A 24,417-nucleotide genomic window follows, 5' to 3' on the forward strand; every position below is an offset into this window, starting at 1 on the left:
TAGCAAGTTGTACTGAATAAATAAACATCATCATTATTACTCATGTTATTTATTAAATAGCATCAAAAGTGGTTACCTGTGTTCTGGAGCCAAGAGCAGGACGGCAGGAAGGAGAAAGAATTTTGACTGTATATCTCTTTTTCTATCTATGGATAAGTTAACTACTCAAAAGATTAAAATAAAAATTATTATTTAATAGTTAAAAATCACTTGCTGCAAATGGATTTCAAGACCTGTTTGAAAATTACTTTTTGGACTTTTTGGATTCATACTTTTTTGTGCGAATTGTTGAAAGGCGTCCCTGGACACCCCATTTCTCTGTTTTCCCCTGTGATTTTTACCCCTCTCCCTAGCCTTCTTCCTCTACGTGTCAATAGTAACAACAATAATAAATAAAGTTCTAATAAGTACTACTTTTTGAACACTTACTGCTTTACATATATTATGTCATGTAATCTTTACAACAACTCTGTGAGACATTAACTCCATATCTCATGGAAAAAGATTACATTAGCTTGTCCAAGATCACAAAGCTAGGCAGGGGTAGTGTCCAGGTTTATTCTGAGGTCTGACACCAAGTCCCTTATTCCAGGGTTTCTCTGTTAAAATTCAGATTCCCAGGCCTCGCCCTAGACCCAGGGGATCAGAGCCAGGCCTGGGTGTTTTCCTGGAGACACTCATATCCTCTGAAGCCTGAGGGCCTCAGCACTAGCCTGTGTGCCCACTGCCTGGGCCCGCTTGGCCCTCACCTTTCACTGCAGTGTCCACTCCTGTTTCAAGCCCCTTCGCTACTTCCATAGCCCATGGAAGCAGAGGTCCCTGTGGGCTAGTCCCTCTTCCTCCTGGGCAGGGTAGAGAGTACCAGCTCATCCCACCCTATCAAACGTCACTCTCCACATGGCTGCAGCCTTTGGGCCCCTTAGCTCTTGGCTAGAAAGTCAAATGAGATACGCCTCGGGGAGCACGGCCTGTGGAAGGCGGCCCTGGGCAGCAGCGTGGTTATATTTAGGGTCATGTGTGGGATTTATGGCTCTCCACGAAACCTGCAAGGTCTCCCCGAGGTGACAGCTGAGCTGAACATTAAACCGAAATTAACTGCACAACCAAAAGGCTTCCAGGAAATGCCACTTTGCAAGCAATGCCATCCTTATTCTCCCTTGTTTGCACAATGTTTGGGTGAGTCCCCAGCACAGCCTTGGTGGCCCTGTAACTCACTATCAGCACAGTCGGGGGAGGTGAGCTCTGTGACCGAAGTGCTAGCAGCTCGTAAAGAGTTACTGTTTGTTTGGAGATCAATGGTCAGAGCCAAGCAGATCATCAGATAAACAACTGCTGTTGGACAGAAGCAAGGCCCTCAAGGGCTCCAAAGAGATGGTGCTCATTAATCAGCCAACTGCAGAGAGATGGCAGTGGCCTGGTCCACAGCTCAGCACCACGGGTTCTCCAGGGGTGGGCACCGGGGTGGGAATGAACAGGGTGATAAGAAGCTTTCAAGGATCCAGGTTAGAAACTTCTTCAGCTGGCGATCCTCCCCCAAAGACAAGATTTTCTAAAAGTGGCTGTTCTTGTCGTCCTGGGTTCATTTGGCCTTTTCTGCAGAAGATGCTAGCACACGTGGGCACTGCCGTTACACAGACCCCAACAGGTGGGCACCCGCACTTTGTTCAAGTCCAGATCAATGGAAACCAACCTTTCTCCTGAATCTGACAAACGGTACAAATGGTGGAGGAACCACTTAAGATAGTCCCTAAGTCACCAGGAACAAGTATCACTGATATATTTTTAAAATTTATTTTATTGAAGTATAGTTGATTTACAATGCTGTGTTAATTTCTGCCATACAGCAAAGTGATTCAGTTACACACACACACACACACACACACACACATATATACATTCTTTTTCATATTCTTTTCCATTATGGTTTTATCCAAGGATATTGAATACAGTTCCCTGTGCTATACAGTAGGACCTTGTTGTTTCATTAATATTTTTTAAAACGGTTTTATGCTTTACAAAGTATGTTAATAATCATTACCCCCACTTGTTCTGCAAAGTACAAATGAGAGGTATGGAAAGATGTAACAAATAAAGGCTGGCCAGGGTATTTTTAATGCCAGATTCTATCACTTCCCATTGTACCCTCGCCAGGCCCCGTTCTGTTCCCTCCCTTTGCTAATTTTGTGCTGATAAACTTAGTCTTTAACTTGACCTTTTTACATTCTGAACACATTGGCCAAGATTACTACACTGAGGAGAAACACAGGATTCTGGTTTTGGAACCTGCTGTTAAGTGCAAGGCTGTGATAAACCAGACAAGTGAAGTAAAAGGTCCAAGTCCTCTTAAAAGCTCATGTGTTATATACAATTGGCTGCAGATTTTAAAACAACAAATCTGGCCACAAAATCACTGTGCTTGGTTAGGGCTGGACAAGCAAGGTCACAACAACTACAAAAGCCTGGTAGAAAGACTGACGTAGGAAGTTCATTCAAGTGTGCATCAAAGACAATGAGCAGTTAATTTACACAAGCAGGTTGGCTGACTACGGTGCTTCCTAACCATCCTTCATGTTTGCTGGTGTTGTATTTCCTCGCTCATATGTGCAAGGACCACTGTCTTCATTTCCCAGATGTATTTTGGTAAGCTCAAATCTCTGCTAGGAACACAGATAACACCAGCATTGATTATCAGGAAGGACCTAGATTATCCTAACTTCTCAGGTCGAGAGCCATTATTTGGAACCTCAGATTTCGCAGTCATTTCAGCAAAATCAAGAGGCAAAGAGTTACTACCAAGCTCTGATAGTTATTTATATAGAAAGACTTCCTTGAAGAGTCTACAGTAACACATACCAGAAAACATTATAGGATAAAAATACTGTACCTACTATACAAAGAAGTGAAAAGCCTCAGAAAGTGCACAAAAAATTTTTACAATCCACTCTGGGTACAAGTATAATTTTCCCCATCACCAGAGTGAATAAATACAGGTTTTATCTTCTTACAGATCCCCCAGGCTGCTCGAAACGTGAATTACACCTTTCTATATTTGGAAGGGAATATAAGCACTGCAAACCTGCTCCTATTTATTTTCTAAAGTGTCTCCGTGAATAGGATTCCCAGTAGCTCTGTCTGTTTGCAGACATTCATCAGCATGAAAGTAAACACACCACCAGGCACACATTTCCCCAGGGCTGCTTCATTCGGAACTAGGGCTCTGGTTTTCATAGCTGCTTTGTCTAAATATTTTTGGGATGATTCATTCATGGTTTCAGAATTTCAGTAGAGGGCATTCCCAGCAGTCCTGACATACCAAGGCAAAGAACAAGACCGAGAGGAAGGGAGAGAGTGAAGGTGGTACCTCATGTCTCCATCTGAAAGCAACCCCCTCTGCATCAGAACTAGGCTTCGCCCTGCGATGACCGGCAGCGAGTTTCCTTCTTCTCTGAAATAATAAAAACTCAACATGCTCGGAGCACAGCAGGGGCAGGAGATTGGCACAGTCCGTCCGGCCCTGAAGGCCCGTGACTGAATCAGCAGTGAACCGCACGCTGGAGTTTTCCATAGGACCATTCACACTGGGGCTGGGAAAGTCACACTGGCCTCCCCCTTCTCTGCTGACCGGCAGAAATACCCAGGCTCCACATGGCTGCATCCTCCCCACTCCAGGACAGCTCCCTAGAGAAAAAGTGACTTTCTAGGAACTTGGGGTCCCATGGAAAAAAACCCACATTTCCACAAAGATGCAGTCAGTAGCACCATCTCTGAGAGTGAAAAACTGGAAACAATGGGGAAATGGCTAAGCAGGGGACAGAGTATCAGGAGAATAAAATACTACACAGCTATTTAAAGTGATGAGCACGCAGATGTGGGCAACCCACCGAAGTGCCAAATCTACAAAAGGTGGCGAAACAGCACACGTAGGAGGTGCAAAATATGTAAAGTTCTACGTGAGTGAACAAAAATACGAAGTGAGTTCGTGCTGAATCAGAGAGTTCAAATTCATCAGGTTATTTTTTTCCTTTTAAAGGTCCTCAAGGTAGTAATATAAGAATAAAATAGAAGACCATAGAGGCATACCAAATAGTTTAATTTTCAAATGAAGCATATAAACATTTTTCAAGGGTCTTGGATAAAGCGAATGACTCAGGAGTTACCACACTTCCCCACTCCGCCCCTCCAAATGCAATCAGGAAGAGGTGGATGCATAAAAACCAAATTATTAAGCAACGCTTTTCTCCATTTCCTGGTTCAAGGTCCCAGTCAGTGAAACGTGGAAGCTGATGAAGGGGAGTTATAACACCTGCACTCCTGGGAAACCCCCTAATCACTTGCCATCCTCAGGTTTGTGAAGGAGAAGAAACTGGCTCCGTGCATTCTTCTCTGAAACTCAGTTTGCAAAAGTAAATTTCCCACTTACACTGGGAAACAAAGTCAGTTTAAAATAGGCTTAGGAGAAGAATTATCCGCCTCCATGTTTCCAACCTCCCCCTTAAAAAAAGAACAGAGACCTCTGGCAATAAAAATTGACAAATGACTCAAAGAAAAACATCATTCAGGGGAAATAAAGGACTGAGTTCTCTTTAAATAGCCTAGAATGAAGTGGGAGACACAATGGTGTCTGTACTATGGCTGCAAGCTTCAGAACTGAGAACAGCTCACACACTTCAGTCTTGATTCTTACACAACCACTTCATCCATCTTGTTCACTTTCAGCTGAGCAGTATACAAACTCACCCTACCAGATGCAGGCCAGACAGAAAGCCCTGAGCACCAGCAAGCTTGGGGTTTGAATAGGCAAGGCCATAATGCACATTTCTTATTTGTGACTAGGAGCTCCCTTGAGAAGCAACGGGGCTTCTTTTCATAATACTCTTCTATTACTGGACTTAATTCTACACTAACGGTGTTTTAAAAGTTCTATCACTATGGAAACCTGACATTTACCTCCCTTCCTCACTTTTTCTGTTAACTTTAGAGCTTATTTTTTCCCCTCTAGAAAAGCAATAATCTAAAATAACTAGAGGTATTCTATACACGTAAAAGTCATGGCTTCAAAGATTTAGAGCCTATGACTATGGTTCAGAGGTGTGGCTCGCTGCTCCTGAAATGGGCACGTGGCCCTCTTTATCAGAAACCCCATCGCTAGCCCTGTTGAAATGCTGTCTGTATACCATCTCTCAGCTGAAGTGAAGCAGAAAGGGAGCACTTTCAATGAAGAATTAAATTTGCTGACCCACTTGGGTGGAAGAAAAAGAACACCCCGCTGGTGGATTAATATGGTTGAATAGCTAGATGCCACTGCACTTGTGGGTGGTGCTTGACGTAAGGGGCGGGGGAGCAATGGACCCCAAGTTAGACCTGGGTCTTGGTCCTGTTGGGTGACTATGGATAGAGGACTTTGCCTGTCTGGCCTTCACTTTCTTTGATCGTTACACAGAGGGGAACTGGATAAATTACCTTTCAAGGAGTCTTCCGGTTTGAAATTATGATTCTACGATTTCTCCCTTATCAGGTAATTTAATTCTCACAAACAACCCAGTGGATAGGAATTCATATCCCTGTCACGCAAATGAGGGAACTGAGGCTCAAAATGGTCAAAACACCTGCTCTAGTTGTTCAACTAAAGAGTGGGAACTCAGGGCCAGGATCTGAACCTAGGTTGTCCAACTCCATACCAGCACTGCTGTCATTTTAAGTGGTATCATGACTACTTCAGATATAGCATTAATTCTTTATTACTCTTTATATAGAAAGTTGGGAGACAGGCATCCAGTATTCTGGAGTCTGAATCTGAAGGCTTCCTTTATGGAAAAGTAAACTGCCTGGGTATGTTTTAATCTTCTTTTTCTTTTTAGGGGCCTCAGACCTGGCCTCTTTCAATCAAACGAGTGTGACTGAATGGCTTTTGCTTAATTAGGGACATAGTCCTTGGGATGAGTTAAGGTCTGCTTTCTTTGTTCTTTTCTCCAATTCCAAAGCATAGCTTCTTCTGAAACACTTCCCCTACCCGCCTCCAAATGAACAGGCAGGCCACCTGGATCTTTCTTATAATTACACAAATAACACTTTTTTTTTTTTAAATAGGGACATGTTTACATATAACACAATTGGTGGAGCAACTCAAGTTGCAGCCCAGGAGAAAGAAGAATGACAACCAAGTGGCATTTATGAAACACACTCCAAGGAGGACAAAGGTCAGAACACAAAGATGATACACAGGAGAAAGCTCATGGGATCTGAGCCAGTGCTTCAAAAGTAGGGAGCTTATCAAGCTTTGAAAACAAGCCTTTTCTCCTGCCCTCTTCACGGGGAACTGGAAGGATAAATACCTCCCTCAGCAGGGACACCCAAGGCTCCACCAAGGCCCTGGGGAAATTTGAGAGCGCGCAATCTGGTTTTTATTTCCTTTAACAGTGACCTTGAGCAGAACTCAGAAAGGAGCCTCTGATTTCACAGCTGAAGTGTTCCTGGAAGGGGGACATCTTCCAGGCTACTGGGCAGGGCTTGGTCTTAAATGTGCAGTGGCTCTCAGTGGTGCCACCAGGATCAAACTCAGCCCGTCCATGGGCTCTACCCACTTTCCCAGACCTGTGCCGTGGGGCCTGGCCATCATTCCCACCGTGGCTCTGGCCCCGGCAGGCAGGCTCTTCTAGTCCCCTGATAACCCCACTGCCTTTTCTCTGACAGGTCCCAACTCCTCCAGGCCCACCCTCATCCTTCCTCTCCCAGCCTCCCACAGCTTCCAATACTCTACAATTCTGCAATCAGTTACTACCTGTTATTAGCTATTTTCTATACCCGTACCTAGATATTCACTAAGAACTTGAGTTTATATCCAGGGCAGGGACCACGTCGTTGACTTGTATGACCGGTAACCCTGTCTAGGATCTAGGGTTACCTTTACATCAAGAGGGATCCCTCTTCAAGTTCGCAGATGACAGGGCGCCTTGTTCACCAACTATGGCTCATAATGAACACAGACCGCGCACACACAGTTGGCCCTTCGTATCCGAGGAGATTGGTTCCAGGACCCCTGAGGATACCAAAATCCTTGGATGCTCCAGTCCCGTATTTCAAATGGAGTAGTATTTGCATATAACCTATGCACATCCTCCCTTATGCCTTAAATTATCTCTAGATTACTTATAATCCCTAAAACAATGTAAATACTATGTAAATAGTTGCTGGCACTCAGCAAATTCAAGTTTTGCTTTTTGGAACTTTCTGGAATTTCCACTCCCAATATTTCTGATCCACAGCTGGTTAGATCCACGGATGCGGATCAGAGGGCAGACAGTACTTATTTCTTCTAAGTCATTATTTTTTTAAGTCCAAGCACTTTACTAATGTAAAATTTACATTCTAAATATTTTTCCTTTGTGGTTTTCTGTGTTTTCCAAATGTTCTCCAATAATCAGATAAGTTGAAGATATTTCAATCAATTGTTTTCTTTTTAAGAAAAGTGAATTAAGGAACTGCCTGGTTTATTCAGGGTCCAGTGAAATGGAAATAAAATGATGCTGTCATGCCATCTAGTGGCACTGACACAAAAAAGCCAAGACAAGTGTGAGGGCTTGGGACCACCTGAGTCCAGCCCAGGCTTTTTGGGGAAAAAGAGGCGTCTTTTCGTTTCCCAGAATCCTTGAGGTTTCCAGAGGAGGGCGAGGGTCCTCAATTAGAGACGGATGGGGGTGCTACTGCCCCCTCCACTGCCTTACCTCCCTGCAATTCTGACACTTAGATAAGGGAACTGGGGATGGGACGGGAGGGGGAAGGTGCCTGCCCTCAGCTGCAGGGAGCAGCCAGCGATGTTCCCACAGGCTGCACCCACACCTCTGAAGTGTGGGATGCAAAGTTCCCCACGCGCCACAGCGGGGGCCATGGGAGGGGCTACTGCACACCTGCCAGACTTGCAGGAAGCAACCAGCATCTAGTGCTGTGTTCAGGTCACCCCAGTGAGTCACAGATAACAATCCCAATTAGAATCCTTAAGGCACAGAGGGTAAGTGTGGGGCGTCCATGGGTCTGGTGTGATAAGGGACACTCCCTCTTTGCTTCAGATCACCCCATTTTAATCGCACTCAGAGTCTCACCCCATCATATACAAGGTCCCTGACGCCAGCCAAGTTTCTCACGAGGTCTCAGTCAGCAAAGCCGAGGCAGCAGGCATGGTCAGGGGAATACTGAGAGGCAGCAAATGCTGGTGCGGTTCTGTCACTGTGACACTAGAAATATACACAGCTTTACCTCTTTGCTGAGCAAGGAGGCTCAGTGGGCACGAGCCGCCTTCAACTATTCCCAGGGGTGCAGGTGCCACTTGCCTCTTCGTTGGCCCTCTCCCTCCACTTGGTCAAAGTCTGGTGGCTTCCACCTCCCAGGCACCTCTGGAAGCCCCGGTCCCGCTCCATCTACACCATCCACTCTGGCCTGGGGAGCAGCAATGGCCTCCTAACTCATGTCCCCTCACCACAAAGCCCTCCTCAGTGCACTCCCCTCCATGCTGCAGCTCCAGTGGTCTTGTGGGTTTCCGCAGGTGTAATCGATCAAGTCACTCTACAGCTTAAACCCTCTAGTGACATCGCCGTCCTTAGGATTGATTCCAAATTCTTTACGTGACCTGCAGACAAGTCCTGCTAAAATCTGGTTCAGCCCATCTCCCCTTGTCTCTGCTCTGTCCCCTCCGGGGGTCATCACACCACAGTTACTGGTTCCATGTCTGCCTTCCCCACCAGAACGTGAGTGAGGCAAGGGCCACGTCGACCTCACTGCTCTTGCCCCTGGTTGCAGCGCCAGGGCCAAACACAGAACCAGGTACATAAAGGTGGCAACAGAGACTGGTGGTTGAGAGCTTGGTTTTGAGAGGCAGGTGAATACAGGTTCAAATCCTGGTTCTGCCACTAATCAACCATGGGATTTGGTGCAAGGGACTTAAGCTCTCTCTGTCACACTGCAAGTATTTAATGAATAAATGAAATAATGGATGTGACCAAAAATGGCATCTCAAGTGATTAATTTTAAAGCCAGTGATACTTTACTAGATGAAAGGACCCTCTATCCTGCTGAAGTTAAAAAAAAAAAAAAAGGAAGGAAAAATCTAAATTTTACGGGTATGTCGCAAATCCTGATTGAATTTTATTTGCATTGATTGCCTATTTGGTAGACGGCCCGTGTACCATCTCACACGTGGGTACGAGTCAGATGCCTAGAGAAGGCAAAGAAAATAAACAACTAACATTTCACAATCTAGATGAATAAGACATTAAATTGACATTTATTGTAGTTCAAGTACATTTAATAATTCAACAATCATGTCTTGCAATTCATACAACTAAAATAAGCAGTTCATAAAATGGAATTTAAATATTTTGCAAGTATTTAATTTAAATATTCACTGTTTATTTTGATAATATGTAGCTTGACATCAATACCGGCCACACTATAAAAAAAGGTATAGTGGACCAGAATACAGAAGATTACCCAGGCTTATTTACCTTTCCAAAGAAGTTAAGGGGGTAAAAAAAACCCCACATCACAGACCACACCTATTTTTGCAAAATGATGGGTCTTTAAGGCAGTGGTCTCCAACCAGGGTACTCAGAGATTTTCCAAGGGGTGCAGACAAGACAATTCTAAGTAAATGAATTGCCGGTTCCTCAATTTCCATTTGTATTTCTCCTAAAACTGCTCTGCCTGAATATGATACCACCTCCCCTTCCCCAGTTTCCCATCTCCCACTAGAGAGGAGAAGGGTGGACTTCTCACCCACCCTGAAATCTTAGATGACGTAAAAACTGCCACATCATCTAACTAAGACTTATGAAATGGCTATCATATGATTCCCGTTTCTCTTTCACTTAGAGGCAACCTGCTTAACCTGAATACTCAGAGAGATGGGAAAACTGAAATATTACTACATCCTTTGCAACTCTTCTGAGGGGGTGTGTAGTTTTACATTATTTGGTGGGTATGTGAGCGAAAACATTTGAAGGCCACTGCTCTAAAGGGTTTGCACTGGGGAGTGGTTTAGCCTGGACCACTGGAACTCATGGCTTTGAAAAGTTTTCAGTAATTGGAGCTGTATTTTCTGGTCACCTCATCAGATATCTTTGACCCTCAATGGCAACCAGCGCCAGTGGAATTCGGACCCAGGACGCCGAGGCCTCCCCACTTCTCCGAGTCATGTCTGGGATGATATGACCAAAGGATCTCTGCGGGATGTTGCAGGGAGCCAGGATGCCCCTCATCACCAGCTCTCCCCCTGCCCCCGAACACTGCTTGGGAGCACTCCCTAACCTCACCCCCTATCCCCCTCGCTGTCCCTCCGCCTTGGGGCTTGGTGTAGGCGCTACGGAGAAGTCTGATGCTCTGACGCACAGAGCTCCTGCCTCTCGCCAGGGAATACCACTCACATGACCACGGTTAAGGAGGGGAGGGAAGGGGCTTCTCCCACGTCCCTGCAGCCCTACTTCTAAATAGAAAGCACGGCAGAGCTGTTAAGGGAGTGGCGCTGGTACCGTTTGGGTTCAGCTCTGCCATTTATTAACTGTCACCAGAAAGGCAGGCTGCTAACCCTCTTTTTTTTTTTTTGCGGTACGTGGGCCTCTCGCTGTTGTGGCCTCTTCCGTTGCAGAGCACAGGCTCCAGACGCACAGGCTCAGCGGCCATGGCTCACGGGCCCAGCCGCTCCGCAGCATGTGGGATCTTCCCGGACCGGGGCACGAACCCGTGTCCCCTGCATCGGCAGGCGGACCCTCAACCACAGCGCCACCAGGGAAGCCCTACTAACCCTCTTAATGCCTCAGTTTAGCTACCTGTTAAATGATGGTAAGAGTAGAACCGTCTCCTGGGACTGATTGAGAGGACTCATGCAACACTGAGCTGGCATACAGACGCTTAGCAAACGAAGCTGTTATTATTATTATTAAATGCAAAGTTTAGAACTTCAAAAGTGAACTCCAAAAAGGAAAAGGTAGGAATCAGCAGAGTGCCACCCTACAACTTCCCATCCCATGGCCTTCAGTTCTGCCTTTCAGCCAAGCCCGTTCCCACTGGCGGCAGCAGCCCATGCTCTGCCCTGAAGGAGGCTAGCGCAAATCACCTCTGACGGTGACAGCCCCTCACTCCTGGGCAGCTGCCACTCAGACACGCAGCAGCCAGGCAGGAGACCCCCAGAGCCTGGCTCTCCCATACCTGGGCTTGCCCTGGGGACAGGGGAGTGCACAGGGGGACCCCAGTGTTGTCACACACAGCTGGCAGGATTCTGTGCAAATCTCCCACGCACAGCATAGACCTCCTTCCCTGAAGGTCCGCTTCCGCGTGGGTGGGTGGGTGGAGAGGGCAGAGGCGTGGTAGGCTGAAGTGGCCCAGGGTCCCTCTTTAACTCAGCAAGGAAGGAAACTTACCTGAAGAGTGATGGGACAAAAGAGGACCGGTCTGGCTTCGCATCAACTGTGTCATTGCTTGCTGAGTCCCCAGCCCCCTGCTCCTCGATATGGTCTTGACTGTCTGCCATCTGGAAGGAAAAAAACCAACCAGAAAATTGGTACCCAGTGGCATCACTGGCCTCATGATATTTTTAAATAACACTCATTCAGTGACATAGCTTTTAATTAAGCCTGGAGATGACCAGTACTGCCTATTTGGGCTCCAGGACTGCTGCACCAACAACTCATTCAAAGGCTCCAGCGCCAGCCCCATTTCAGGCCTCATTCCAGAGACTGGATACACAGTGGCAAAGAAAGCAAAGTCCCTGCCCCTCTGGGAGCTTCTGATCCAGCATTCAGGATTTTGTTAAATGTTCACTGCTTATGAGAAACTGTGGAAGGTTCGTCAAAGTCTGTAACAACAAGAAACTCCCCCTAAATTCCTGACAGGTTATAAGATGCTCATCCTTTGCCCGACATCACTCAAACCCGGTTAAAAAACAGCAACGACCTGGAGTATAAAGTTCTCTTTCTGCTTCAGATGGTTTTACATGGTGCTACCAGAGTAGATGTCCATCAAATTATTTTCCTGCTCAAGAATTTTCACGAGATCCCTACGATCTCAAAGTTCAAATCTTAAACTGAACTCATTGGATCTTAGGGTCTTCATTATCTAGTACTGGAGTCGATGACAGACGATGGCCCACCACCTGTTTTATTGTTTGCTTGGTTTTTCTTTGAGTTTTACTTGTTCTTCCTTTTTCTAATTTTATAAGGTTGAAGCTGAATTGACTGATTTGTGATCTTACTTCTTTCCTACATACAGGTGTTCAGTGCTAAACATTTCACTCTAAGTACTCACCACCTGTTTTTGTAAATAAAGTTGGAACATAGCCACGCCCCTTCATTTACATGCCGTCTGTGGCTACTTTCCCACCACAACCGGAGTCGGGTAATTGTGACAGAGATCATGTGGCCTAAAAAGCCCCAAATTTTTACTACCTGGCCTTTTACAACAAAGGTTTGCCAAGCCCTGATCTAGGATAACTACCAGCCAGTAGGATCCCCGACTCACCTTCTACTTCCCTTACTTCAAGTAGTAAAAATAGCAATAATAAGAAGAGAAACTCACACTTTTTTTTTTTTTTATCTAACACACTAGGCCGCACAGCTTTCTTATACACTTGAGGGCCATTTTAAGTAGTGAAACCATCAACAAAAACCACAAAAATGCAAAACACGAAGCACTAAACAGACCACAAAAAGGACTTTGTAAGGCAGTGCTGCCTCTGCCTCAGCTGGGAATATGGGTATCAAGTGACTCAAGTTGTTAGACACTGTGCATGCCTTCCAGTGACCAAAAAAGCCCCATGTGTGTATTGATCTGGGAATTACAGATAAATTTTAGGGAGTAGGCAAATTCATAAGCATATGGTCAATTGTATTTTAAATGTACAGAAAAATATTGAGCAGCCTGGCACGCAGGATCTACCCTTGTCAAATCTTAATATTTTCTTACATTTACATCTAATCCTTTCTATACTTTTTTCACACTTATTATTTGCTGTGCTAATTGTTTCATAAGCATTATCTTATTTAACACTCCCCCAAATGCTGTTAGATCAGCCCTATGATCATTGCCTTTTGACAGATGAGAAAGCTGCAGTTAGAAAAGGTTAGTAACTAGTCCCAGGCTAAGTAACTAGTAAACTAGACTTGGATCAGAAGCCGGCAAACAGGCACTCAGAACCCACTCCTCACCACCACACCATTCAGCCTCCCAGCCTCCTAGCATCCTTGGGCTCACTACGCTCATTTCAGGGTCCATCAGGGCTTCTGGTTCTCCCTTTCTGGTAGTCACCACCCAAATGTTTGCTGGACAGGCCATCTTTGCCCAGCTGGCTAGTTCTCAATCTTCAGAATTCAGTTTAATGGCACCTTTGGAGGAGGTCCTCCTGGATTACACCTACCTCACCAACTCCCTCCCTTCCCCCAGTCCCTCTACAGCCCTTCTATTGATCTTGTTTACTTGCACTCTACTTACTGCTTGGTTCAAACACGACAATGTAAGTTCATCATGGCAGAGGCCCCTGGCACACAAAAAGTATTTGCTAGATCCGGCTTCCCTGGTGGCGCAGTGGTTAAGAGTCTGCCTGCCAATGCAGGGGACAGGGGTTCGAGCCCTGGTCCGGGAAGATCCCACATGCCATGGAGCAACTATGCCGGTGCACCACAACTACTGAGCCTGCACTCTAGAGCCCGCAAGCCACAACTACTGAGCCTGCGCTCTAGAGCCCGTAAGCCACAACTACTGAGCCCGCGTGCCACATCTATTGAAGCCTGTGTGCCTAGAGCCTGTGCTCTGCAGCAAGAGAAGCCACTGCAATGAGGAGCCCACGCACTGCAAGGAAGAGCAGCCCCCACTCGCCGCAACTAGAGAAAAGCCCGCGCGCAGCAACGAAGACCCAACACAGCCAAAAGTAAACATAAATAAAATAAATTTATTTAAAAACAGTATTTGCTAGATAAACATTAATTGAGTGGGAAGCTGGAAGAAACAAATGCACTGAGGGAAGAGAATTAGCTAAGTGACACAGCTGGTCAGAAGCAGAGCCTTGAGTCATCTCTGCTAAACCAAGTCCTGTGTCCTTTCCCGTAAAGGGACTGGCCTTCAGTAACAAAGGGAAACCTCTCCAGGCTCTAATTCCTGCCGATCTCAATCTCTGAGCAATCGCACAGTGGGCCAGGTGCAGGTCTGTGTTCCTGTCAGGCTCACCCAGGGATGTTTTCACACCACTGGAAAACAAGATGGCATCTATCTCACAGAACCCCCGTGCCCCAGAGCACAAGCAATGACTTTTGGAGGTGGGCAGAAGGAATCCAACTTGGGGGGAGGTATCCAAGATGGCAAAACGCCAACCTTGTGTCCTTGAGCCCCAAGAGGCATTATCATGTCACCCTGCAGCTTGTTTAGGCGTGAGCTGGGCAGTGAGGGGAGAAGTGAGAGGAAGGGCGAATCCTGTAGCCGGATCTTTACAAAGACAGTGAGAAGTCCGACGGCTATCTTGTTCCTCAACACATCGTGACCCCCCCATCATAGCCACCAACCTGTTTCCAGTTGTGAGGCAGTAAGATTTTTCTGATTAGGACCCAAAATGTTTCTTGAACACAGAGATAAGCCATCCCCAGAGGAGATGAGTGTAAGTCCGGGCATGCAGAAAACACTCAGTCATTTTTATTTCATTTCCTTTATACAGACTTAGTTACTTTTCAATGTGGACTGTTATTAGCAAAGCACGGACGTATTTTCAAAATTAACAAGTTAACGTTATACAAAATCCACCAGAAAAAGACACTAAATTCGACATGTGGTGTTGAAGCCTTGAGTCTTTTGCTAAGGCTAATCTTAAAGACTGAATCTAGGAAGTATGATGATATAACAGTGTGACCATTATATATAGATATAATTTCCTGGAAGTCCAAGGCACCAGGTGTGTGCTAGGAGCTGGGGATACACCTGACCTGGTCCTGCCTTGTTGAGAGACAGGCACTGATAAACAGCACAAATGTTGATGGACAACCGTGATCAGTGCCATGAGGATGAACAACTTGTGGCCACAGTAGGGGACCTGACCTAGCCCCAGAGGAATTAGGGAGGGTTCTCAGGGGAGGAAATGTTTGACCTGAGGTCTGAGAAGGGGCAGCAGTGAGGGTGGAACTGAGGGAGGCACAGGGAACTGCATGCCCGTTAAACACCTGACATGCTCCATTGACGGAGAGGCTCAGTTTGAATCTCGCGTCCCCCCCAGAGTTTTGGAGGGAGCTTTGGACTTAGCGGCAGGCTGATTTCTATGGCTCAGTGGTAGGAGGATCTCCAGAACTTTCTCTGCAAACACTAGGCCAGAAGGGTCTTCTGTGTGAAACCTACAGCATCTTTCTGGGTTGGTGCTGTTTACCGACCAGGAGGGCAGCAAGAGTCCCTTCTAACAAGTTGCCAGAGTGTGCGTCTAGAACGAGGCAGTGCTAGGGCTTTACTCTTAAATCTGTAAGGCTAAACGTTCAGTGACTTCCTTATTCCTATGAGACTGGGCTTAATTTCTGGGTGAAATCAAGTTCACCCAGAATGAGGGTGGTGACCGAGTGGGGAAATCAAGTTCACCCAGAATGAGGGTGGTGACCGAGTGGGGAGCCTGGTCTCGGTCACATCATATTAGTCAAGCCAAGACTTGGTGTTGACCTTTTATTTCTGCTTATCTTCACAGCCCAAGACAATCCAGGCCTATCTCAGTCTGCTATACTTGGAGAGGGCATGCCTGGCATTATTTTCTTGCATTCGTCCCCTCTGTAACGCTCAGGATGCAAAGAGCAGTCAGCCATTCAAGGGAATATTGCTTATTCAATAGTTTCAATTGTTAAAAACATCTATCTTCTCTTTAAATAAATGAATATATAATACACATGAAGCATTAACTGTGTCAGGCACTCTCTGTAAGCACTCTGCTAATTATTATTATTACTATGATCCACTAGGACTCTTATTTGTAGATTATCTTAATCATCCTTTTATAGTTCCAGTTATAGAAAAGTGCCAGGTACATGGCAGGCACTCAAAATTTCTTGATAAATGTCACAACTGAAATGTACTTAAAAATTTTTAATCCTTCAGGGCCCCGAATCAATTGTTGATATGGGACAGACCACAGAACCAAAGGGACCTAGGAGGGAGGCTGAGAACCCAGTTATGGTGAACCACAGACCAGGGGTTTAAATCAGTGCCTCATGGGACCTTGAACAAAGTACTCAACCTCTCCAAGCCCGAGTTTCCTCATCTGTAAAATGGGCGAATGGTGACGCCTAAGTCACACATGGCTATGAGGATGCATGGAACAGCGCATGTAAAATGCTAAGCATGGTGTCTAAATGTTCACTAAGTATTCCCTGTTATCACCACTGTCCACAGAACTCAAGACTAAGACGACATTCAACTGTCAACCCTCGCTGTTATTTTAAAATCACATTAATATTTTAAACAGCTTTTGTGGAGACTGAAAAAGAAGTTCCTCTAGTGTTATTTCTATACATGCTTAATAGGCGACTGGTACAGATCTGGTAGGAAATCAGTTCCCAGCTACGGTCTGAATTTCATTGCAGCTGCTTCCCCTGAAAAGTGACATAATACAACTTGTGCCTCACTCCTGCCCCAACGAAGACAATCTTCCTAAAAGGCTCAAAGAGAAGCAGCCCAGGGGACCTCCACCGCTCCCCTCCAGCACCTGGAGGGGGAGGGGGCTCTGCTGGGCAATGAAGTACTCCACCTGATGCTCACAGCACTGCTAAGAGGCTGTATTTGCAGAAGAAACTTCAGTTTTCTCAGAGAGGTTAAGTAACCTGCCCAAGGCCACAGAGCTAAGAGGAAGCAGAAATGGATTATGAACCTAGGCGGTGACTGGCTACCTGGGATGAAGGTCAGGCCATAGACCCTAAAGGAGGAAATAGCCTGTAAGTAAACTAAGGTTAGGGCCACGTCCTTGGCCAGCCCAGGAGTTCAAGGGAAAAGGCTGCGAATGACTCAGAATCACCCACATATAATTTTACTTCCCCCCCAAAAGCGAAGTTGAATACAACGGTGAAAGGCGGCAGCCTGAGTCCTGCCTTCTTCCGCTTCTTGAAGGAATCTTCAAGAGCCGTGCACAAGGGTACCTGAACAAAGATGACAGCGGCTTACGGGTAGCCTGCTAAGCCCTGACAGATGCACTGCTGTGCACCACAATCACCTCATTCCATCGTCGCGGCAACCGTCAGCCCGGGCCCACCACTATCCCCATTTCACAGACAAGCACAGAGAGGGCCAAGGCCCCACAGTTGACGGGCAAGGACGCTGGGACTGGAACCCTGGGCTGTCAACACGGGAGCCCCCGCAGTTAGCCAGGCGAGAGAACGAACCCCTCCCGCCCTCCTAAATCCACCCCTCCTTCTTTTCCAAATCCCGAATAGTACCGGGTGTCCCAAGCCCAGGGACCAGAAGGGAAGGGAGGACAAGCTGAACAAAGCAGGCGATGCTGGGGGTGGCGGAGAGCCTTCTTCCCCTAAGTTGAGCGTCGGCCGTCGGGGCAGCTTAGCCCGAAGGGACCGGGCCCCCACCGACCGTGCTCGGTGGGAAGGGAGGAAGGAGGCGGGGGAAGGCAAGGCAGGAGGGCGGCGGCGGGCGGAAGAGGCGCCGGCGGAGGCGGGGGCCAAAGTTACCGTTCCCCCGGCGATCGGGAGGCCAGAGCTGGCTGCCGTCTCCGTCCCTCCGCCGAGAGTCTGCGGCCGCTCCAACGAAAGCGAAAGTAAAAGCCCCTATGCGGCCAGGGGAGGAGTCGCCCGGGGCTGGAAACGGACCCGGCAGGCGGGGCTGCGGACAGCGCCTCCGGCTCGGGACCCCGCGCTCCGTAAAGTTGGCGGCGCGCAGGACCACCAGGCCGCCGCGCGCCCCTTCGGGGAGAGCGCGCCCAGCCCAGCCGGCCAACTGTCGCGCGCGCCATCGCCGGAGGGCGCCCTCAGCAAAGCTGGCCGCGGGAACCGGAGACCGTGCTGGGCAAAGTTTGCAGAGGTCTAAGACCGCTCTCCGAGTGACCCGGAAAGCGCGCTCCGCGAACCCGCCGCACGCGGCCTCCCCATCCAGGCGACCAGGCGAACTGAAGAGCGCGCCCAGCCGAGTTCGCGGCTCTGGACGATGGGGCGCTCGTCGGAGCCCCCAGCTCCTGCCCTCCCGCTGCTGCCCGGGTCTACACCTGGGCTTCGGCCTCCACACCAGCTCCAGGACCCAGTTCCCAAGGCCCGAAGGCGCCTCCCCCGCCAGACCCTGACCCCAGTTTGCACGGGTTGCGCCCCTCGGGGGACTGGGCGCCCACATCTGCAAGAGCTACCGTCGCCCAGGGGCCCGCGCTGGGAGCCGCCGTGGTCTCCCGCCTCCCAGAACTTGCTTCGAGTCCCAGGTGTGCCTTTCTCAGCCTTGGGCAGCAGGACGCTAACTCCGTTTTCTGCAGAGCGCGTCCCCAGTGCCTAACACGGCCTGCCTGCCTGGGTGTAGCGCCAGAATCATTCATGGACTATTTATTGAGTGCCCCCATGTGTCAGCCGCTGGGTACGTGGCCGTGACTTGGTCTAATGTGGGAGAGTCAGTGTAGTCCCCCCAGCACCACTTCACCCCGGCGTCTCCCACATCTGCAACACCCACGCACCCTCCCACATTTGTCCTTTTTCAACCTTCGGCCTCCAACTGAGGCCTCCAAGGCCTTGCTCTGCGAGACTCCTCAGGGGACCAGCTAATGAACACTGAGGTGTAAATAGCTGAGGAGAAATTACAGTTTTATTCACACCAGAGATGTTGGCTGTGAAACTGTCAACGCCTTGAGTGAAAGGAGTGAACCTTCGTGGTGTGACATCGGGCAAGAACCACATCTTGTCTTTTATTTGCTCTCCTCTGGGACTGAGACTTCAATATTGTCCGTAAAATCTCACCAGGTAAGGACACTTTCTCGGTTTAAGAAAGACTGGTCCCAGGCAAGGGTAAGGGAGTAAGTTATTAACTTCTGCCAGAATACTGAATTCCTGAATATTTTAAACAAGCAGTTACACAATTTCCACTATGGCTGCCCTATAGGCTGACCTTTTGTGCCACTCCCACCCCCCAATTCGTATGTTGAAACTTAATCCCTAAAGTGATGGCATTAGGAGGTAAGGCCTTTGGGAGGTGCTTAAATCTTGAGGGTGGAGCCCTGGTGAATGGGATTAGTGCCTTTGTAAAGGAGGCCAGACAGAGCTCCCTGGCCTTTTCCACTGCAGAGAGAAATTGCAGTCTGCAACCCAAAGAGGGCTTTGACTAGAACCCAGGCATGCTGGCACCCTGATCTTGGCTTTCTAGCCTCCAGAACTGTGAAGAATAGATTTCTGTTGTTTATAAGCTACTCAGTCTGTGGTATTTTGTCACAGCAGCCAAAACAGACTAAGACAGGCTGCACTACTCTCTTTAATACCCATATTTGTGGGACTTCCCTGGTAGTGCAGTGGTTAAGAATCTGCCTGCCAATGCAGGGGACAGGGGTTCGAGCCCTGGTCCAGGAAGATCCCACATGCCACGGAGCAACTAAGCCCTACTGAAGCCTGTGAGCCTAGAGCCCGTGCTCTGCAACAAGAGAAGCCACTGCAATGAGAAGCCTGCGCACCGCAACAAAGACTCAATACAGCTGTAGATAAATTTTAAAAATAATAAACTTATGCTTAAAAAAATACCCATATTTGCAAAATATTAGGCAAACTAAATTATTTTAGACACAAAGATAATTTACTTTTTGAAGGAATTCAATTGTGAATCATGGGAGAAATGAAAAATCCTATGAGTAAGGCAAATAAATTACTCTTTAATTTATCTGATTTATAAAATTGTTTTTGCAAGTTATTCCTGAAATATGATGAAACGGTGTTAGATGTGGAGGAGGCTTAACAACTAATCCCTCTGCTCATATTATAGATAAAGAATCTGAGGCACAGAGAGGTTGCCAACATCACAAGCTTTCTAGTGGCAGAACCAGGATCAGGTTGCCTAGAAAAATAATGAATTTTTCATCCACAAGAAGGTTCTACCATAAATTATATCATGCAATTGTTAAAATGTGTTGCACACAGGATTTCATTGCTGGCTCAGGTAGAAAGACGGTTTGAAGGAAAACTTTCTTTTTTCAGTTCTGTAGTGTAGACTGGCATGGGAACTCCCAGTGTATTGCTCCGAGGCTGGATTATCACTGTACCAACAAATAAAATCACAGATATGTGAAAGGGAAGAAACAATTTTGAACTTTCCCTCTATAATAATTGTACTGACCCTTTAGACCCAAATGATATTCTCTTCTAATTGTATTTCCTGTGTTTCTCCAGCCTTGGCCCATATCATTGTTTTCTGCTTCCTTTCCAAACTCACATGGGTAGAGCATGAGTCTTCCTCTTCACCCTAGAAAAAGAGACCAAGAGATCCAGTGTCCAGTGGCTTCTTTGGGAAAGGACCCTCGTGTTGACTCTCCCCCCTCCGTTTCCTGCCTTCTTACTTCTCTCCCTGGGACCATCCTTCTGAATAAAGTCCTTGCACATAAGCCTTTGCCCCAGGTTCTGTTTTTTGGGTAACCCAGGCTAACACACATTGTCTGAACCGATGCCGGGGGGCAGAAGAGCATGTGTGCTCATTGGCTGAGGCTTGGAGGACCTCATGTAATCACTGTGACAAGGGGGAGGGGCTGTACTGGATGTGAGAGGGGTCAGCTGGGCACAGGGAAGACCATCCACAAGGTCTATCAAGCAGATGAGGGCTGTGTGTCTCTTGCCAGCAACAAAGGTTCATTTTAGGTCCTTAAACTGTCCCATTTCCAGTTCTACGGGGTTGTTTTTCCTCACTATTTCTGATACATAATAAGTGCCTTTTAAAAGCAGAAGTGATGGTAGGAGTCAAATTTAACATCTTTCATTTGGGCCATCCTTTTTTTCACAAGGGTGACTGAGAACTTGTAGCAGCGATGCAATCACAACCTTAGAGGAGTGTTAGGTAGTTTTTTTCTTTAAAAGAAATCTGGCTGCGATTCCTCATCCCTCCGGATGGGGGAAGAGTTCTTTCTCTGTGATTACTGGGGCTTCCAGCCCAGGTCCAGGTAAGGCTGGAGAAATCCCACACAGAGCAAAACGTGTGGGGAACCTATAGGTCTTAGTTCTTTGCCTTTGCTCTTCCCCTTTGTTCAGGATGCCTTGTTTCAGCCTGGGAGTCTTCCTGGGTCTAGAGCCCCTATGTAGAGCCTTCTTCCCCTGCTGAGAAGGCAGCGCTATGCCCACTCTCCATCTGTGGGGGAATTCACACTGCACCCTCTCAGTGTCATGGCAACGCTGCTCTTCTTCACTTGCTCTGTGGCCTCCTCCCCCTGGTTCTCCCAACACAACACAAAAGCACCACTGATTTCTCTCTGCCCTACCTGGGGTCCCTCCAGCAGAGTTTCCTCAGAGCCTTTTCTTTAGGCCACAGATCACTAATTGGTAGCCTGCCGTCTAAGTACTGCCCATGTTTCTGTTTTATTGTTTTATTCCCAGTGTTTTACAAAAGAGAGAATTTCAGGTGCAGATGCAGACATCTGGCTTTTCTGGAAAAATCATAATATTTGGCAATGCCGGGTACCGATTGCCTCATGACAGATTGCTGGCACGGAGTGGTTCAGATGGGACATGTGACCTATGGCTTCACCTCTGTCCCCTGTACGTATTTTGGTGTGAGTATTAAGTTGATTTCTTTGATTTGATAAATACTTGTTGAGCCCCTTTTCCATATCAGACCTTGTTCTAGGCACTGGGGATACAGAAAGGACAATAAGGACCAAGGCTCCTATTTTGATGGAACTCATGTTTTGATGGAGGAGACGGATAATTTTTAAAAGTAGATATAGTGGGCTTCCCTGGTGGCACAGTGGTTGAGAGTCCGCCTGCCGATGCAGGGAACGCGGGTTCGTGCCCCGGTCCGGGAAGATCCCACATGCCGCGGAGCGGCTGGGCCCGTGAGCCATGGCCGCTGAGCCTGCGCGTGCGGAGCCTGTGCTCCGCAACGGGAGAGGCCACAGCAGTGAGAGACCCGCGTACCGCAAAAAAAAAAAAAAAAAAAAGTAGATATAGTAAGATTTAAGGGGTCAGGTGGTGGTAACCGCTGTGAAGAGCATAAAGCAGGGGGAGGGTCATAGAAGGCAGTGAGCTGGGGGGTGGGGGGGACAGGTATGATGCCGTCTTTTGTAAGCTGTTTCTGGAAGGCCTGTTTTAAGTGACATTTAGGTAGACCCCTGAAGGCAGTGAGGGGCTTCACAAAGCCAAGAAGAGAGCTTGTCTTCAAGCTGCTCCCTTTCAAGCCTGGGAGGCAAGGACTTCTTGGAATGGTCCAGGATAGCATACAGAAGCCGGCACTCAAAGAGTTCTCATCTGTTCTTAGTTTTGCATTCTTGCAGAAGCTACACACGAATTGATATCTTAACAAGTTTGCCGTCCTACTCTTATAAACATCTTTATTTATTTTTTTAAGTTTTATTGAATTATAGTTGATTTACAATGTTATGTTAATTCCTGCTGTACAGCAAAGTGACTCAGTTACACATATATATACATATATATTTTTCATATTCTTTTCTTTTATGGTTTGTCCAGGATATTGAATATAGTTCCCTGTGCTATACAGTAGGACCTTGTTTATCCATCCTATATATAATAGTTTGCCTCTGCTAATCCCCAACTTCCAGTCTTTTCCACTCCTACCCCCCTTCCCCTTGGCAACCACAAGTCTGTTCTCTATGTCTGAGTCTTTTTTTGTTTCATAGATATGTTCATTTGTGTTGTAGTTTAGATTCCACACATAAGTGATATCATATGGTATTTATCTTTTTCTTTGTCTTATTTCACTTAGTATGATCATCTCTAGGTCCATCCATGTTGCTGCAAACGGCATTATTTCTTTTTTATGGCCGAGTAATATTAAACATTTTTAATAGACAAGGCTAAATTTCAGATACGGTAGTTACCCTCCTGTGGAGTGAGTCAATCCTGTTTTATTTTCTTTTGCGGGGGAGCTGGACTCTCCGCCTTACTCACAGCCCTCACAGAGCAAGCTTTCTCATCTGGTCGTTGGATGAGGGCGTGGTGTATGCCTTCGAGTTCTTTTCTTGGATTATGATCACAGTTAGTGTTAAACTGCTGCATGCTGCCTGATCATACACGAGGACTTGGTCATCCACTTAGACGTGATGCTGTTGTGAGTTCACTTTTCTATTTAGGGAAGCGTGTCAGCTAGGAATACCTCCACCTTATTTCCCAGACGCATGCGTGCTGAGCGAGTTGCCAAAAGAGCCCTTTGAGTAAGTGGCAGCTTTAAAAACCGTCCAGCTGCTGACTTCAAACTAGAAGGTCAGCAGAGGAAAGTGGAAGTTGGATTCTGAACGGTCAGGGTGCCCACAGAAATTTACTAGGGGTCGGGATCTTGGAGACTTGAACAACTGGACTGGGGCTTCTCCTTGGATTTCTTACTCGTTACCTATCTTTGTCTTCTCTCTTCGGACTTCAAGATGAATGTGCAGGCTTGCTCCAGGTGTGGGTACGGAGTATACCCTGCTGAGAAGATCAGCTGTCTAGACCAGGTCAGTAGACTTTTCTTGGCCTTTGGGAATCGTAACAAACACGAGAAATTTATCTTCTCACATATGGACATGTGGGCTTTTTTAAACCACCAAAATAAGATGCTTTCCCCACCTTTCTTCATTTCTACCCATTTCTAGCTACATCTCCTGTATTGCCTCAAATTTTTTAAATTCATTTATGTATCGTAGCCATGTGTGTGTGTTTTATCACCATTTTATCACTAAAGCTCATTTTTTTTACCCTGAAATATATTAAGAATCCTGAGTCTGAAAAAAAAAGGTAATTTTGCTAAATCTTTTCTGTTTGATTTCTAGATATGGCACAAAGCATGTTTTCACTGTGAAATCTGCAAGATGATGCTATCGGTTAATAACTTTGTGAGTCACCAGAAAAAGCCATACTGTCATGCGTAAGTGTTTGACGCCTCTTCCCACCACCTCTTGAGTTGTGTTTATCTTTTTTTTAACAAGCAGCCAACCAGAGGTTCAAATCACACACTCCAGGGTTAAATCCAAGAAATGCCTTCTCAAAAGTTTTTACTTCTGTACAAACTTCCATACAATCATTACAGAGACCTAAGACGGGATTTTATGCAATGGACAGAAAGTTGAAAATTTCAGATTTCTTATAAGTAAAAGATCAAATCTATCCACTACAACCTCATGTCAAATTATTAAATATTGTGCAGAACAGTGTAATTTCCATGAATATGCATGAAGCTTTAAAACGTTTTCTTTTAAATAATTTCAGAATCCTTTTCTATTCCTTCAGAAAGTTTTTAAGGGATCATTTCCAGTTAAATTTGGTC

The 24,417-nt window shown here is 46.7% G+C and overlaps 2 protein-coding genes and 1 long non-coding RNA gene across 3 annotated transcripts in view; 2 read left to right on the forward strand and 1 right to left on the reverse strand.

Annotated features, from left to right (window-relative positions):
• Window positions 1–17,770, reverse strand: part of CASP7 (caspase 7) — a 30,825-nt gene extending 13,055 nt beyond the window's left edge. The window contains exons 1-2 of the mRNA XM_082854269.1: window positions 17,670–17,770; window positions 11,406–11,515 (exon numbers count right to left, since the gene is read on the reverse strand). Of these exons, the coding sequence (XP_082710395.1) occupies window positions 11,406–11,515 (110 nt within the window). The 5' untranslated portion in view covers window positions 17,670–17,770. The remainder of the gene's footprint in view (window positions 1–11,405; window positions 11,516–17,669) is intronic.
• The window catches only part of LOC309971397, a 1,020,865-nt gene that overhangs the window by 198,739 nt on the left and 797,709 nt on the right, over window positions 1–24,417 (forward strand). The window lies entirely within an intron of this gene.
• The window catches only part of NRAP (nebulin related anchoring protein), a 69,896-nt gene continuing 68,994 nt past the window's right edge, over window positions 23,516–24,417 (forward strand). Inside the window, 2 exon segments of the mRNA XM_082854859.1 lie at window positions 23,516–23,608; window positions 23,924–24,018. Coding sequence (XP_082710985.1) covers window positions 23,537–23,608; window positions 23,924–24,018 — 167 coding nt within the window. The 5' untranslated portion in view covers window positions 23,516–23,536.

This window comes from Leucopleurus acutus, assembly GCF_964270905.1.
Source record: "Leucopleurus acutus genome assembly, chromosome: 14".
In the NCBI taxonomy this organism is placed as follows: Eukaryota; Metazoa; Chordata; class Mammalia; order Artiodactyla; family Delphinidae; genus Leucopleurus; species Leucopleurus acutus.